This window comes from Astatotilapia calliptera, chromosome 13 (genome assembly GCF_900246225.1).
Source record: "Astatotilapia calliptera chromosome 13, fAstCal1.2, whole genome shotgun sequence".
NCBI classification, from domain to species: Eukaryota; Metazoa; Chordata; class Actinopteri; order Cichliformes; family Cichlidae; genus Astatotilapia; species Astatotilapia calliptera.
In genome coordinates, this window is record NC_039314.1 from 17,038,914 (window position 1) to 17,054,391 (window position 15,478).

A 15,478-nucleotide genomic window follows, 5' to 3' on the forward strand; every position below is an offset into this window, starting at 1 on the left:
TCTGATGTTTTTTTAAATACATAAAAAACTGTTTTCCAAAAGGTTGAGGTAAATCTAAATTAAAATTAAAGTAAATAACTAGAGCGAGCCACACAAATACCTTAGTGCAAGATTTGAGCCCATGGTTTTGTTTTTCCACCACTAATCTTCAATGACAGCCAGAGTAAACCTCACCTTGTCTTCTTTGGACAAACTTCAAGCTAATGTCTGTGGATGTAAACAGATGAAGAGGTTATCTGGCTCGGTCAGATATCAAGAGTGTCTTGTGCGTCTTTTGATCTGACAAGAGAATCAAACAAAAAGTATAGTAATTTCCTCACCATCTTCTAATCTAAACATGTCTAATTACAGGTACCAAGGTGTATTTGAGTGGATTCATAGCCTACATATTAGAGCACATCTATTGCGCAACAGCCAGGAAATGGGGTGTGCTGTGCAATTGGAGAGACTGAGAACTTTTTTTGTTGTTGTTGCATCACAGAAAAAGTGCTGTGGTGCACCTCATTTCATGAAGCCTTGTGTAGATTGAGTAAGATGAAATAATTAAAGGCTTTAACTTGGATAGCCAGCTATCTGCTCTGCTGCACATGAAGGCAGGAGCATCATAATTAGAAACTAGCCAACACCAAAGGTGTAGGTGGCAAACACATTCGTCAGGACACAGATACTTAGTTATTACCTCTTTGTAGGCATCATTTGATATGGTGGGTTGCCTTCATCTGATGATATAGCCTTGATTGACCATTCTCTGCTTTCATAGCAGGACCTGACGTGTTGAGGCTCCAGTAGTAACTCATTACAGTTGTATGTTTGTTGTAAGTCTTTTTGGGTCTGTGTATTTCTTCCTGTAACAACTGTGTTTAGTGATCCTGGGCCAGGTTAAGCACTGCAGACATCCTTCAAACAACTTTTGCTTTTCAGAAGGGGACAGTTGTTACTTTTCTGTGTACCAGCTACTATATGAAGACTAAATCATTTATTTTTTAACTTTTGCAAGAAACCTCTACAAATCCTACATAAAGCCTCCCCCCCCCCCTTTTTTTTTTACTGCAGTAGATTCAAATATAAAAAAGAGGAATATAAAGACTGCGTTAAGATTATCACGTGACATTTAATAAAACAAATATATTCAAATTTTCAATAGATAACATTTCTTATAAAACTTTATATATAACACATTTACAATGCATGCAGCACCATGTCTTTATAATACTGGTGTTGACAGAATGTAATAGCTCATTTAAGTGCCACATCCAGGGAAATATGTACAATACAGTAATTTACTGCAATAACCGTGGCATGAAGTTCCATAAAAAGAGAAACAAAACAGCTCTGCCATTACCAATGACATGCATTGATCTTCCTAATACTTCTGAAATGTCACTTCCTAACTTCCGACTCCTCATCTGCTGAAAGGGAATTGATTCAGTCCATCTTGCACTCTTGTATCCCCCTGGGTGTATCACTTTTCCAGGAATCATGTCTACCCTTTCGGCTGATGTGTTTTTGTCAACAACTTTGGCAGGAAAGAAAGTCTTAGGTGTCTGTGTGCATGTGTGTGTGCGTGTGTGTCAGCATCTCTTGTGTATGCAAGTGTTTGTCAGTGTCTGTGACTGAGTTGTGGGTTTTGCTGGGCGTGTGAATGTGCAGGTTTCTCTTTCTGTGTGCGTCCACTCGTTCATGTCAGCGTCTCTGACAGGTGTGTAGGTTCCGGGCTGCAGTCCTGCTGACAGTGTGATCTCGCTCTCCTTTCTCTGGTCGGCAGGCCAGCCCTTCGCCGCAGTCACAACGCTGGAACAGCTCCAAGCCATGGTTGCCTTTCCTGCGGTGGCGCGTACACACCTGGCCCTCTGTCAGAACAGGCTTACAAATGCGAGACCAGAAGTGTCTGGCACAGCAAAGACCCTCGGAGCAGTCTGCAGATCTCAGGCAGGCATCCCCCTCTTGGCCTGAAGATGAGGGGGGGAGAGAACAAAGTGAAAATATGTTACATGGAACAGACCTCCCTGAAAACTTCCTACTGCTGCTACTTGAACCCAACAGATAAGACCAGTGATTTTTAACAGCACACTTACCTTTGACAGCATGAGGCTGGTTGCTATGGGCAGTGGGAGGCTTCTTGGCTCGATGCTCCATGGTACTGTTGTGTGTGTGCCAGCCAGTTGTGAGGGCTACATCTGCGACATCTAAGTCATTTGCCTGGCAAACACCTGAAAAGGTAAAAGAGGAAAATAAATAACTGCATTAAGGGTTTGCAATTAACACTACAGAAAAAAGCCCTTAGTTAATTAAGATATAAATAATAAGTAAAAAATGAAATTAAAAACAAAAATACAGATACAAGATGACTAAAAGAAAACCAAAAGTCATTACTGATTTGAAATGAGCTCACCGTTGCTGCAGCGGTTTCCTGCACAGCACATCGAGTCCCTTGCGCAACGCTTTCGGTTCTTACGGCAGGGTAGGCAGACGCCTCGAGCATCGTTGCAGAATTCCTCACCTCCGCACTCTTCATCATCCGTGCAAACATTTGAGGTCTATATATGATTAAAAACAAAAATATTATTTCAGGAAGTATATTGCTATGTTTTCTGTGACAACGTATACAAGCGAACCACTATTGTGGTGCACAGACTTGACTTTTACGCACGGCTGAGTTAATTACCTGCAAGGTGTCTGCGGGTAATTTGTGTCCCATGCTACCAGAAGGTGATGTTCGAGGACTCGGACTGACACTATCGGTATCTTTAACAATCGGGGCGCCGGGCAGGTTTTTGATCGCGTTGGAGTTCGTCAGGACTGTGCCCGCGTAAACGTCCCCAAGGTATCCAAACAGCGTGAGATACACAGCCAAGAAGCCGCGGACTGAAGGCATCTTCATGATTCCTTTCTTAAATTCTCCGGCAAACACACGATAAGAATGTTCCTTTTGTTTTGAGAAGAAGAGTGACAAAGTCCAAAACGGCCTTGAATCCAGAATCCTAAAGTTTCCAGAGAGTTTCGGAACGATGTTTGAAGGTCTCCTGACTCGCAGTCCTGGGGTGATCTCTCTTTATACATGTGGACCTGTTTGTCTTCCCGCCCCTCGCTGTGCACTACAAAGGCGGAGGGGTGGAATTTCAAACAGAGACCCACTGTACGGAAATGGCCATCTCTGCTCCCTGCACAGGACAACGTTTCAGTGTTTGTGATGATAATGACCTGCAAAGTCTGTCTGAATACCCATCACACAGTGTCGTACACGGGAAATAACCCCACCACCACCAGTCAGTACTTACTCTATCCAGTCAGTATAAAATAAATAAATAAAAACATAAAAAATACAGATGACAAATAATGTTTTCTTTAATATTTTTTCGATGTGTTTTAAAAATATTACTCATAAATTCATCACTCTTTGTTTAAACAATCACTCAACAACATTTGACAAAATAAAAAAATATATTTTAAACACATAAATCACACATCGGGAAGAGTTTTTTTCTCCATTTTATTGATCACTTATTTTAATTTTCGCAATTACTGTGAAGTTATCAAAATAGGCGGGTAGTATATTTTTCAAACTATTATAGGTATACTTTTAGAAAATAAAAACAATGACGTTTTTCTAAATGTGTAGCACATTTGATTTGCTGTTGACAACTTACCTGCGCATCTTTGTAGAAGCCGTTTGCTTATTCCAGTTTCTATGACATCCTTTGGCTGCCCTTTGGCTGTGTGAATACAGCGATTGAAGTTACTTAAGTCGATTAACTACTTCATTTGATCCCTCTGATTGCAAAGGGGGCAATTATCCCCCAACGTGTGCTTGATTACACCAGTTGCGGACATCAATGTGTAGGATATGCAGACCATTAAGGGGTGTGAAAACTTTGCCGAATTAATGGACTTCCGTGGAGAGGCCTTTCAGGGTTGACTGGCACTTTGAGATTAAAGGGGACTCTGATCTACCCTGCTCTTTGACCCTTTAGGCTCCACCACTTCTAGAAGGAGAAATGTATTTGAGAATATTCAAATTAAGTCTCAATGTTGTTTTTCCACGTGAATCTGCTGATAACCCCACGTCGCAGTAGACTTGTCTCCGTGTTTGTCCTTAAGTTGTTATCTCTCGTCCCTTTCCTGAGAGACGTGAGCTCTTATGATTTATTTATTCACCTTAAACCTTTAGTGACACTGATTTCAAAACTTTTTGCACTCTGTGTGTGAATAGTCAGTTTTCGCTGTGCAAGAAGAGCTCCCTTCAGATGCTGAAGTGCGTAATAAAAAACAAGAACTTAAGTTTCTCCTTGTAGATATTTTAGCACTTGGACGTCATCTGCTGGTCACGGAGCCTTTATCCGAAGTTTGAGTGTGAGAATGTGTCTGCGTATGTAGAATAAGCGATGCGCCATAGACACCTGACAAACACACTAGCACTTTGCGCATTTGAATTGCTGCATATCTTTTGAAGTAGAGCTTTTATCTCCACTTTACTGAATGTCAGTACTGGTAAGGTGAGCTCCTTTGATGCACTTTGATCCCCTTTGATCTTACAGAAGTGTCACCCTGTTGTTATGGCTGAAGCCATTTCGCTGTGCCCCAAACAGATTTGTTGTGCGAACAACACGGAGGCCAGAAAAGCTGAATCATCCGCACTTACCACTAAGTGGATGACATTAAACTCTTGGAGTGATTATTAGATATCTGGGAACTTTAAGCGGTTCACATGAGGCTGAGGCACTTGCGTGAAGGGACGTTTTAGTCTTACCATTAGCTCCCCCTTGTGGCAACTACAGCGAACTCTGCACAGCACAAGTTTGAAAGAACACAGCACACACGACTCAAAAGTATTGTTTTTACTCTATAATTTTAAAAATCGTACACGTGGCACTCTGCAAAATAACTTACAGCAGAAAAATAACAACACAAGGCAAATATCAGGTAACTTTGCAGAAGGCAGTCAATAAAAACTGAAAACCAGTGGTTTGGTAAGATATGACATACATAAGGCTTTGTGAAAACATACCGCCCCACCCTCCCCCGACACAGTAAAACACTTATGGTTTAGAATTAAGATTTCTTCTTGTGTTTAGTTCTCCATCAATAGATTCATATAATATGTATGTTTGGCTTCCTGGGGTGAATGCACATAGGAGAATTTTGCCTTCAGAACTTTCTGCCTAGAAAGGCTTTGCAATACATGTTTAATATCATCAAAAGGATGAATTTTAACTGTTTCTTCAAGCTTTACCACATAGATTTGCTGCCTAGACACAAGCAAACAATGACCGTAAACTACAACGGATAAGAAAGCTTTTGAAAGGCAAACTTCTCCTGCTAGTGGGGTGAAATGTGACTTGAGCTTTTGAGCCAAACAGTGAAAAGAGAATTTGAATCGTGATGAGATATGATTAATGCTGACATTCTGTCAAAGACTGTCAACAGTGATAAAAATATTTCCATATTTGTATTGGCAAAATATTCATAACTGCAAATCATTCTTGCCGTCTCTAAAAGCTCAAATTTACTGACTGAAACAAGTGATGGATGGTCTTTCTGAGCCATGGTTAATGCTCACTGGTGTTTTGTATCAGGCCAGTAGTGATTGACTTCAAAGGATCACATTAGATATGTGGAGAAAAGCATGTCATTGCAGCTATATCAGGTAGGATAGCTTTTAATCATTTTAAATGTTCCCGTGACATAAATCAAAGGCGTAAGCAGGAAATTTATTTCATATATTTTGTCAGCCATCAAATGACTAGAAATTCTTTGTGGTGATTAATGTATTTATTAGATATAAGAAAGGATGAAAAGCAGCCATCTAAGAGGACACATACGTTTTTGAGGTGTATATGTGTTCATGCAGCATCGAAAAGGTCTTGTGATGTAAATTTTATATGCCATTGACTTAAGGCACTTACATTCCTTTTGACTTCATGTTCTGATTTTTGGACGCAAGAGGTGACGAGCTGGGCGAGAGATCATGGTGATCAAAGTTGAGATTTCACAAAATATAACCTTATTTATTTAGCTTCTTTTTGCCTCTAGGAGACACGTCAAGATTCCCACACGATTATGTTAAGTCAAGATAGTCTTATGATAATGCAAATGTGGTAAATCTGAGTTCCAAATAAACAGAAGGATGATTTTTTTTTTTTTCCATGGCTGAACTCAAACTGGTGAAACCTGTTTAAAAACCTCGACAATACCACAAGTGATAAATCATCGATCAAGTTCACAAATTTATACAAGTCTCCAATTTTCTCTAAAGAATGCTGTCAAGTACGTTACAAAGTAATCAAGCACAAAAGAAATCACAATACAAAAACAAAGAACCAGTACTGTCATCTCAACATCGCTTATTATAATTTATCAACAGCACCAAAGACATCAAAACCATGTTCACAGTTATGTCAGTACTATACAGGAGAGGACATCCGGTTTGGGTGGATTCAAGAAGTGACTGAAAAACAAACTGAAGATGGATGTAGGCAGAGAAGCATTCGTATGCATGATATTTTTTTAAAGCCTATTATAGAACAGAAAAGTGTGACCTCGACTTAAGCTTAAAATGAGCTATAACTGTGGATTTTCTCAGTTAATGGTCTTAAGTGCATAAGGACACATTGCTTCATGGAAATACTAGCTGACATTTCACGTGTGCCGGTGTGTGATTCATTAAAATTTTAAGGAGGGCACTTTAAGAGTCACATCTCTTTCCACTGAATGCACTGTGTTTGTGCTTTTCAAGGTAGATTAATCTCACATAAATTGTACTAAGTATTTGATTTCAGCCCGGTAACGTTCATGTGTGACAATAGATCTCGTAAATTCAAATACTATGTACCATTCATATTGTGTTTTTTCAATAAGAAGAAAAATCTGTGACATTCAGATTAGTCGTGAGCACTTGGTACCAGTTGCACTTGCCATCTGTAGTGTGTAGATGTCTACAAAGCATTACAGATTGCAGAAAGCAGCTGCATGTTGATAACCAGGGACCAACTGCAGTATCATCATATCCCCTCCCAGAGTCCACCAAATATTTCACTAACTATAGCGGAAAAATGAATCTATAAAAAAAGAAAAACCAATAACCATCCCCTTCCTCTTTTGAGCGGTTGTCAACATATAGTTCCTTTTTCTAGTCGTCGAAGCAAAACTTCGACAAACTTTAAAACATTCATCCATCCACTAAGCATCTCTTCATGATACATGGGAAAACCTGGCTCCGTTATCAGCCTCTGTTGTATTTGTGTGTGTATGTGTGTGTTTGTATCCCTGCACTTTCTTTGCCTTTTAGACCCAAGTGTAAAACAACACCGGAGAAGTGCTACAGCAGTCCCGTTATAAATGCTTGATCCAGAGCCACAGTGAAATAAAGGCATATCGGTGACCCAGAGGGTTTGCCATCCAACTATTAATCTTCTTTTCCATATCTTCTCTTTCATTTTTAATGCAGTTTTGTTTTTTACAACACAGCCATGTCCTCCATTAATGACCTCCAAACCATTAAAAGCCAACAAAAGAAGAGTTTCTTCTGGTTTCAAGAGAAGAGAAGGACTTCAAAAATCAACGTCCCAGCCGGAGTTGTCATCAGGAGGTGGGTCTTCATTGTCCTCTGGGAAGCTGTCAAAATTACTTGTGTCAACTGCTGATGTGACCTGGTAGAAACACAAAATAATCTTTCACATAAAGAATAAGCAACAACTGAGTGGCTATAAAACAAAACAAAACGGGCACAGCGTGCACTTACATTAGGGATAATAGGTGGTGTCAGTGTCCCCTTCTTCAAACCTTCCCAGTTAAAGCCCTCAAACCATCTAAAAGAAAAAATAGCATTACTTCATCATTGTGCAGCGAGCAAATTAATACAAATGTCTGGACTGAGTAATGCGTTTTCTCACTTGTGCTTTTGGATGTCTTTGACACCGTTTTTCAAGTTTCCCAGTCTTTCAGAAGGATTATCCCTGAAGTAGAAAAAATAATGTATGATTCAGCACGCAGACCACTTAAATGAATTACTATGTATAAATGTCTACAGGCACAAACACTTACCTGCATAGCTTTTTGATTAGGTTGGCAGCATTTTTGGTAATTTTCTTTGGAAACTCAATCATGTCGATTCCTCTCAAGATGATGTTGTAGGTTTTCATAGGATCAGGGCCAGAGAATGGAGGACTACACAACAGAGGCCAACATATTACTTTGAAGTAAAACGTGCTTAAGTGTGGACAATTATGTAATCTGTATAAATTGTGCAATGAGCTGACACATTTTAATTTTCACCAGGTGACTCAACATTTCCAAAAAGTTTTGCACGTATTACCGCAAAAACTTCATAAACAAGTTTGTTAAGGACAAGCCTGGGCCTGTGAGTACCTGCCAGTTAAGAGCTCAAACATAAGGATTCCTAGAGACCAGTAGTCAGCTGAGATGTCGTGGCCCTTGTTCAGAATGATCTCTGGTGCTACATACTCTGGTGTCCCACAGAAGGTCCACGTTTTCTTCCCAAACCCAATCTTCTTGGCAAAGCCAAAGTCCACCTAAAGAAAACAACGATTTTGTTGTCAGATTGTAATAATCAGGCAAAGAAAAATTTGACTTAAAATCCTTCTCGTGGTATTTTGGTTCCTATCAGATCATGTTCACTCTTATGCATACTAATGGTGGAATGAAAATGGTGGAAATAGTGGCATTGGTGGGTTTGGAGCTGAGCTGAGTAGCTGCTGGCTGCTCTGCCAAAAGAGACAAGCTGGTTTCTCCATGATGAGAAAAGGGAATGTTGGTGTACCTCAAAAAACAAAACCTAGCATAGCCTTAGTTATACTTCTCTTCACACTGTGATTACTCTTGTATTTAAAGCCATTGTGTGGCAGTATTCAAAATGATTTTTGACATTTCACATACATCAGAGAAAGATGGCATTTGTCTTTTCTTGCATCATCTCTCAAAAACACACAAACATCCAAGTTAGAGGTTAGTTAGTGTTTCCATGTTGATCTCTTACCAGTTTGGCATAACCCCTGTGGTCCAATATAAGGTTCTCTGGTTTAAGGTCTCTGTAGATAATGCCTTTGGAATGCAGGTAAGCAAAAGCCTCAACTACACAGGCTGTGTAAAACCTGGTGGTCGAGTCCTCAAATGAACCCCTGTAAACACAGCAGGACAAAAGAAGATGAAAATTGTAACTTACATCAAATAGTAAAATGTGATACACTTCCTATAATGTAGCTATAAAATCACTAGATATGTTGGTCAAAGCGGGACTCAAATATCATTTTACCAGAATTAACTTAACTGCCACACCTTTCTTTGCCATATAATTGTGTGTGTGTGTGACATTAATCCTTTATGAGTTTACCGATCTCTAAGAATGGTCCACAGTTCTCCGCCTAAACATGCTTCCATCAACATGTAGAGGTATTTGCTGTCCTTGAAGGTTCTGTACAGTCTGAAAACACACAGAAGTGTTTGTTATGACAAACTGCTGTAAAATTCATAACCACACAATTATTATTTGGCAGAAAAAAAAAAGCAATGAATTCATCTTCTTAACCAAATATCCTATAATCTATTTTGAACACATGATAATACTGAAATAAAGCAGTCTGTTGTTGGCCAGGGATTTCCTTTGATATAATTCAGTATTTAAACCGTTTGTTAAAATATACATAAATAATTTTAGTAAACCACAATAAACGGTGTACAGCAAAACACTCCCACAGTGTTTAATTGGATTCAAGTGAGGGGACAAACCTCTCCAAACAAAGTGTTTTTTAAATTGTCATGTTGCTAAACGTCTCCCGGGCCACGCATCTCAAGCCTGTGAGTTATCTTGTCATTCAGTATTCCAGCACACAAATTAGCATTCGTCTCTATTAAAACCTTCCTGAACTGTTTGTATCGCCTTATCAGCGCTCTCCCACCTTCATGTTTTATAGCCAGTACCAGGGTGCTCCTGGCCACAAGCACACCAATGAAGCTGGACCGAAATTGGCATAAATAAATGTATTTCATCCAACTAAAGATTGCCCTGCCAGTGTTTGTCATGCTCCTTTTCATGTTTTAACTGTGCAGTCTTGTGCCACATCATCAGAAAAATGACTTCTGAAACACTTCCACAGATAGTCTCTGTGCCAAGTCAGAAGTACTTAATAGAAAGCAAATTGTGCGTGCCCTCATTATTCAAGGGTGACTATTGAACCATCTGTTATTGGTAGCACAGTTTCCCTAAATCTCCTAACTACTGCTGCAGCTGTGTTTTGTTAGCCTGCTGATGCTTGTATCACCCATCTTTATTCTTGTTCAGGTAGTTCTTTATTATTGTTAAGCCACGCCATATTACATACAAACCAAGCCAAAATGAGAAAGCCGTGATGATGACAGGCTCTTTTTGTGGCCACGTTCATTAAATAAGTCTTAATAGGGAATGTCATTTTTAATAACTCTTACTTTGATCACCAGAATTAAACATTTAGTAAGATAAGCAAACTTTATTGAGCATTTGAAGGAAGCTAATGTTAAGAAGCTACCTAACAATGAAGTCCGAGTGGGCCTCTTGCATGATGAGCTTTTCTGAGCGAATGTGCTCTTGCTGTCTCGTGTCGACGATGTGCCGCTTCTTGAGGATTTTCATGGCAAATGTTTTGTTCTCATCACTCTTGAGCTGAACCTGCAGTGATAGGGAAAGAGAGAGATTCAAATAGCAACGTGTGCAGCTTGTCAGACAAGTCCAGAATATTGATGTTAATGTCACACTGCAGCGCTTCATACCAGCTCAACGCGTCCAAAGCCACCAACCCCCAGAGTGTCGATGATGTTAAAGTCAGCTAGGTTTAGATTGAAGAAAAACGCATTCTCTGCTTCATACCTGTGGGGCCAGGAAAAAGGGGAGGAAAGAACGAAGGGGAACAGGATTAGAGATGAGATGAAGGATGAAAGAAAACATAATCCACTTTCAACAACCTGAGACAAAATATCCGTCTCTCCTTGAGCTCATTTGTTTGCAAATCTTAGAGGATTTAACTCATAGTAATCTATCAAGGATGTTGTTGAGGATGTGGAGTATAAATATGAGCACATGAACAGGATGTTTTTGAGTTTAGTCTTCTGGCAAATTACTTTGACCTCTCTTTGATCACAGACTAACTGTCCCCAGCTTGTCCCCATTCTTTATAGGAAAGAACAAAGATGGGACATCCGTGACACAGGCTACTCACTACTCAGTTGGCTCAGAAGACATGCCTTGGCTCTGCCACTGAACTCCACAACATGCCAGCATGCTGGCAGTAGAGATTGTTTCCACGTGTCCACCCCTTATCCCCAGATGCCCCGTGTCTTCTTTGGTTATTGTTTGATCCAGACAGAGTTTCATCAGCTCAGTTTCTGGATCAGTGGGCTTAGGACAGATCCAAGCCTGGATAGGCCTTTCTGGGTCACTCATAACAGACTATCGCCTCGACGTCAGGCCTCTTCTCTCTCAAAAATATTTCAGCTGTATGTTTATGTAGACAGCGTCTTATCAAAAAACACCTCCACAGAAGACGTGTTTAGATAAGTCAGCAGCCTTCTTTCGCAGAGCTGCAGGGATTAAGATTATTTACAAAAATGTAGGTTAAACACTTTCAGAAAAAACTGTTCCAGGTTTGAATGTAATCAGTAAAATGTCAAATTATGTTTGCTTTATGCCATTCTAGCTTATCTGGCTATTCCAAGTGTTAAAAAACCAACCTAACTGTACTTGTTTCAGATCAGTTACACTGGAAACCTTTTCCCTAAGCTACGCAGCAGTGGACACTTTGGTGGCACGTGTTGGCAGGTTACTGAGCACGATGTTTCTCAGAAACACATCAGGTTACCAGGACACTCATGGTTTATTTGTGTATATGTATACACTATCACTATCATGGGAGATTTGCAGGTTATCCTTTCATCTTTTCTCCCCGACCCTGACCTGGATGCAGGCCCAGAAAACACTCCAAATCCTAAAATAAGTGCTGCTTAAGAAAAGGAGACAAGTAACCAAGATTACATGTTTAGTGTGTGTGGTGCAGTATTGTTAACCCTTTAAAGCCTGAAATAGAAAATAATTGCAGGAAAATTACAAATTTTTCAAAATTAAAGAGTTTATTGAACCATCTGACAAATTTGTTTGAAAAATTATTACATTTTAATTTCAGTATATGAATTTTAATTTGTATTGTAGTTGCTTTTTTATCTGGCTTTTTGAAAAATTGCTTAAAAATGTACAATTTATTTAGGTTTTTCAGGTGGGGGGGGGATCACTCTGATGATATAGACGTCTCAAAAACCCACAAAAAACTGCACGCATCAAATATGACACACTAGGATGTGTCTGGGTGCAGTTAATTAAGGAGTGTTTTGCAAATTCTGTCAAGATATAGAAGAAATGAGAGTAAGGATATAATTTTACACTTTAGAATTTTACACTTGCTAAAACGGTTGACTAGTAATAGAAACATACAACCAGCAGATGGCAGTGTTGTTTCATTATAAGGAGTCAGTATCAAAGCGCTGACGAACAAAAACTGTGCTATTCACAGCCGAAGCACAAAACGAGCCCCTTTTCTATTAGATAAGCAATGAAAGAATAAATGTCTCTTTTATTCTCTACAGATGATGAACATTTCTTCAAGCGGGTAACAATACAAAACCATTAAGCTACTTTGCAATGTAATGAATAATTTTGTCACAGGCAAAACACAATGTCTCAATCAAGGACACACAGTCTCTGTAGGAATCAATGAATGGTGGAGATATTCACTAAAGCAGCGACACACAATACAGTTTTTTTCAGATAAGCAGAAAACTACACTCGTCTGTCGCTATAACTGAGCCATGATATGCCGGAAACTGGAATATGATACCAGAGAGAAGATCCAGTGAGACTGAAACCATACATCCACCTTAAATAGATGTCTAAACCATGACCTTGAATAAAAGTGAACACAGAGAGCTTAGCAGCATCTGACACAGTTTCCTGGACAGCATATGCATTATGAGGTTGCAATAAGATGTTACTTATAACTGCTAACATGAAAATCCATTACAAGCTCAGCATTACAAAGTGTTCCTATGCAGGTCAAGTAGCACCCCAGTGGGTGATAATCTGTATCACTGAACGAATGAGGTCATAAAAATGATGCAATCCCCGTGTGTCTAAAGTGTGTGTCAGTATTTGTGTGGGAGTGTGTGTACGATTATCCTCATTTACTTTGCCCCAGTTCTTCTTCATCAGACTGACTCAGGGGAGCAGAAAGAGGAGAAGAAAGCACTTCTGACCTTAAACCAGACTTAAATGTCACTTTTATTTATGGGTGATTCCTGTTTATTGAACATCTACACTCCCAAAAGACACAGGACCCACTGAGTCATAGTGGGTCATATTTTCTCATAGATTTTTAGTTATTCAGGGTTTTTTCACCAGAAGGGCCCAAATTGCTGATTAAAGGTAAGTGAAAATAGCTGCTTGAAAGGGCAATTAGAACATTTTAATAGCAAAGAGTGGGGAATAAAACTGGTGCATTTAAATGACGAATATAATTTTAACGACAAGAAGCAGAAGATTATTTTTAGATGATTTTATTCCTTTAAAAATAAAGGGTAAACATAAAGCTTCGGGATATACAGGCAACATAATTTCAGATTTCTCTATAAGACATTTTCTGTTAAGTCTGCATCGCTGGAGAAAATCAGCTTTTTTCTTTTACTTTGTCTTATCTTTAAATTCTCCCCTCACCTCAGAATACATAAAAGTTTTTATGAATGCAGTAGCAGTGTGCAGAATGTAGCATCTCCTTCTCAGAGAAACAAGGCCTTGATCAAAAACAATGTGTGCATATACAGTAGCATGTGACAGGGAGCTAGTCTTTGAAGAAAAGACCTGTCAGCCCCGCAGAGAGCAGCTGTAATTTCCTGTACAGCAACAGCACTACTGAAATATGCTTATCCACTGTGACCAATTAGAGACAGTTTCCATCTCAGAGGGATCCTGACTCAGGCTTTCCTCAACAAGAAGCAAACGTGCTCTGCTGAGTGGGGAGTGCCAGCAAGAGACAACACAGCACGCAGCAGGGAAAGCTGCCCTAATCAGGGTGATGAGACAGATTTGAGAGAGCAGAGAAGGTGAGTGGGTCTAATTTGAGTTAAAGTTCTGGCTCGATGATAAAGTTATAAACATTTGTCATGCAAAAGTACAACTTGTTACTCCTTTGCATAAAATCTAACTTGCTTAAGGAATCTTTTAAGCTGTCTGCAAGTCGCACTGTGTGACATAGACCTAATCAACTCGGGTACCTTATCTAGGTGATAGAATGATAATGTAGAACACTGTAATTCTCTCCTATCTTTTTATTTTGCCACACAAGATGCCGTACCCTTCATGGTGGGTCATTGTAAAGGCTTGGATCGTAAAACCAAGGCTTCTGCTAATACAACACAACAATATTTTGTTGATCATCATTTCATGCTGACAGCCACTGGATATTATGTTATCATATTATCATAGATCTACTGGCAGGCCAAACAATCATCAGTGGAGCCATAAAGTAGATCTGGCCAGGGCCGAAAGCCAGAGGTAGGGCACTATACGCCCCCTGTTATACCCATCGGTTTCTTGTTGCCTCTTTCCAACCCGGGTGGTATGTTTTGCTCTTGACTGCTCTGCTGATAACATGCCACTGACTTGCAAAAGATCACTGGCACTCTCAGCTAGAAATCCACAGCACCGGGCAGACGTCTAGTCTGTTTTGTCACCCTCTTGTTCTCTCTGTCTCTCTAAATCTATCTACATATGGGATAAGCTGTTCCTGCTCTCTGGCTCCCTGTAAACTGTCATTACTGGGTTCTTGTTTCTACTCACCTTGACTCTCAACATAGCGCTGAATCAGTGGGGTATCAGATTATGCCAAGAGATGGCTAAAAGAACCTCTAGATTCCCACCTCAATGCCAAAGTGCCTTCTATAGAGCCATTCTCTTATTCCCATAGTGAAGATAAAGTACATATTAATTCCTCCAGAAATAGAGGTGAAGGTTATAGCACATGCTTTCTGTTTCCCACAGAGTGTTGCATTATTATATAACAGAAGTAACGGCATGAAGCATTAACAGCCGGCCAGCATGTCTCTTTGCAAAACACTGCAGGCGCTAGGCAGTCACATTGAGTATAAATGATTTTTTTCTTTGTCTTACTTGGCTTTGGCATCAGCATCCTCATGGCCTTTGCTGGATACATCCTCCAAACTCCCAATCAGGTGCTTGAATGAACTGAAACACAGACAGTAACAGTTAAAACAGCACCTGGTGAAGAATTTTTGACACTGTTTTGCTTGAAAATCTACAGACAATGCAGGTTTAAGTAACAGAGCATAAGTGTAAGGAACAAAGATACATATATTCTGATTCGTTCTATGAGAATATATGAATCTGTTACTGTTAGCTTATGTTACAGGGAACAAAGCACCTTATATCTGT

The 15,478-nt window shown here is 39.7% G+C and overlaps 2 protein-coding genes across 5 annotated transcripts in view; both read right to left on the reverse strand.

Moving 5' to 3' along the window:
• Positions 1 to 1,091: 1,091 nt before the first annotated feature.
• Positions 1,092 to 3,707, reverse strand: LOC113035053 (dickkopf-related protein 1-like). Its single transcript, XM_026190308.1, has 5 exons — positions 3,648 to 3,707; positions 2,666 to 3,161; positions 2,393 to 2,537; positions 2,076 to 2,210; positions 1,092 to 1,949 (listed from the first exon to the last, which is right to left on the reverse strand). Exons 2-5 carry the CDS (start codon positions 2,879 to 2,881, stop codon positions 1,684 to 1,686), a joined length of 762 nt encoding a protein of 253 aa, XP_026046093.1. The 5' UTR covers positions 2,882 to 3,161; positions 3,648 to 3,707; the 3' UTR covers positions 1,092 to 1,683.
• Positions 3,708 to 5,978: 2,271 nt separating this feature from the next.
• Positions 5,979 to 15,478, reverse strand: part of LOC113035556 (cGMP-dependent protein kinase 1) — a 100,114-nt gene continuing 90,614 nt past the window's right edge. For all 4 annotated transcript variants that reach the window (XM_026191190.1, XM_026191189.1, XM_026191191.1 and 1 more), the window contains 10 exons: positions 15,197 to 15,271; positions 10,759 to 10,855; positions 10,518 to 10,657; positions 9,347 to 9,436; positions 8,993 to 9,134; positions 8,365 to 8,528; positions 8,041 to 8,163; positions 7,890 to 7,952; positions 7,739 to 7,805; positions 5,979 to 7,646 (listed from right to left, as the gene is read on the reverse strand). In XM_026191190.1, the coding sequence (XP_026046975.1) occupies positions 7,548 to 7,646; positions 7,739 to 7,805; positions 7,890 to 7,952; positions 8,041 to 8,163; positions 8,365 to 8,528; positions 8,993 to 9,134; positions 9,347 to 9,436; positions 10,518 to 10,657; positions 10,759 to 10,855; positions 15,197 to 15,271 (1,060 nt within the window). In that variant the 3' untranslated portion in view covers positions 5,979 to 7,547. The remainder of the gene's footprint in view (positions 7,647 to 7,738; positions 7,806 to 7,889; positions 7,953 to 8,040; positions 8,164 to 8,364; positions 8,529 to 8,992; positions 9,135 to 9,346; positions 9,437 to 10,517; positions 10,658 to 10,758; positions 10,856 to 15,196; positions 15,272 to 15,478) is intronic.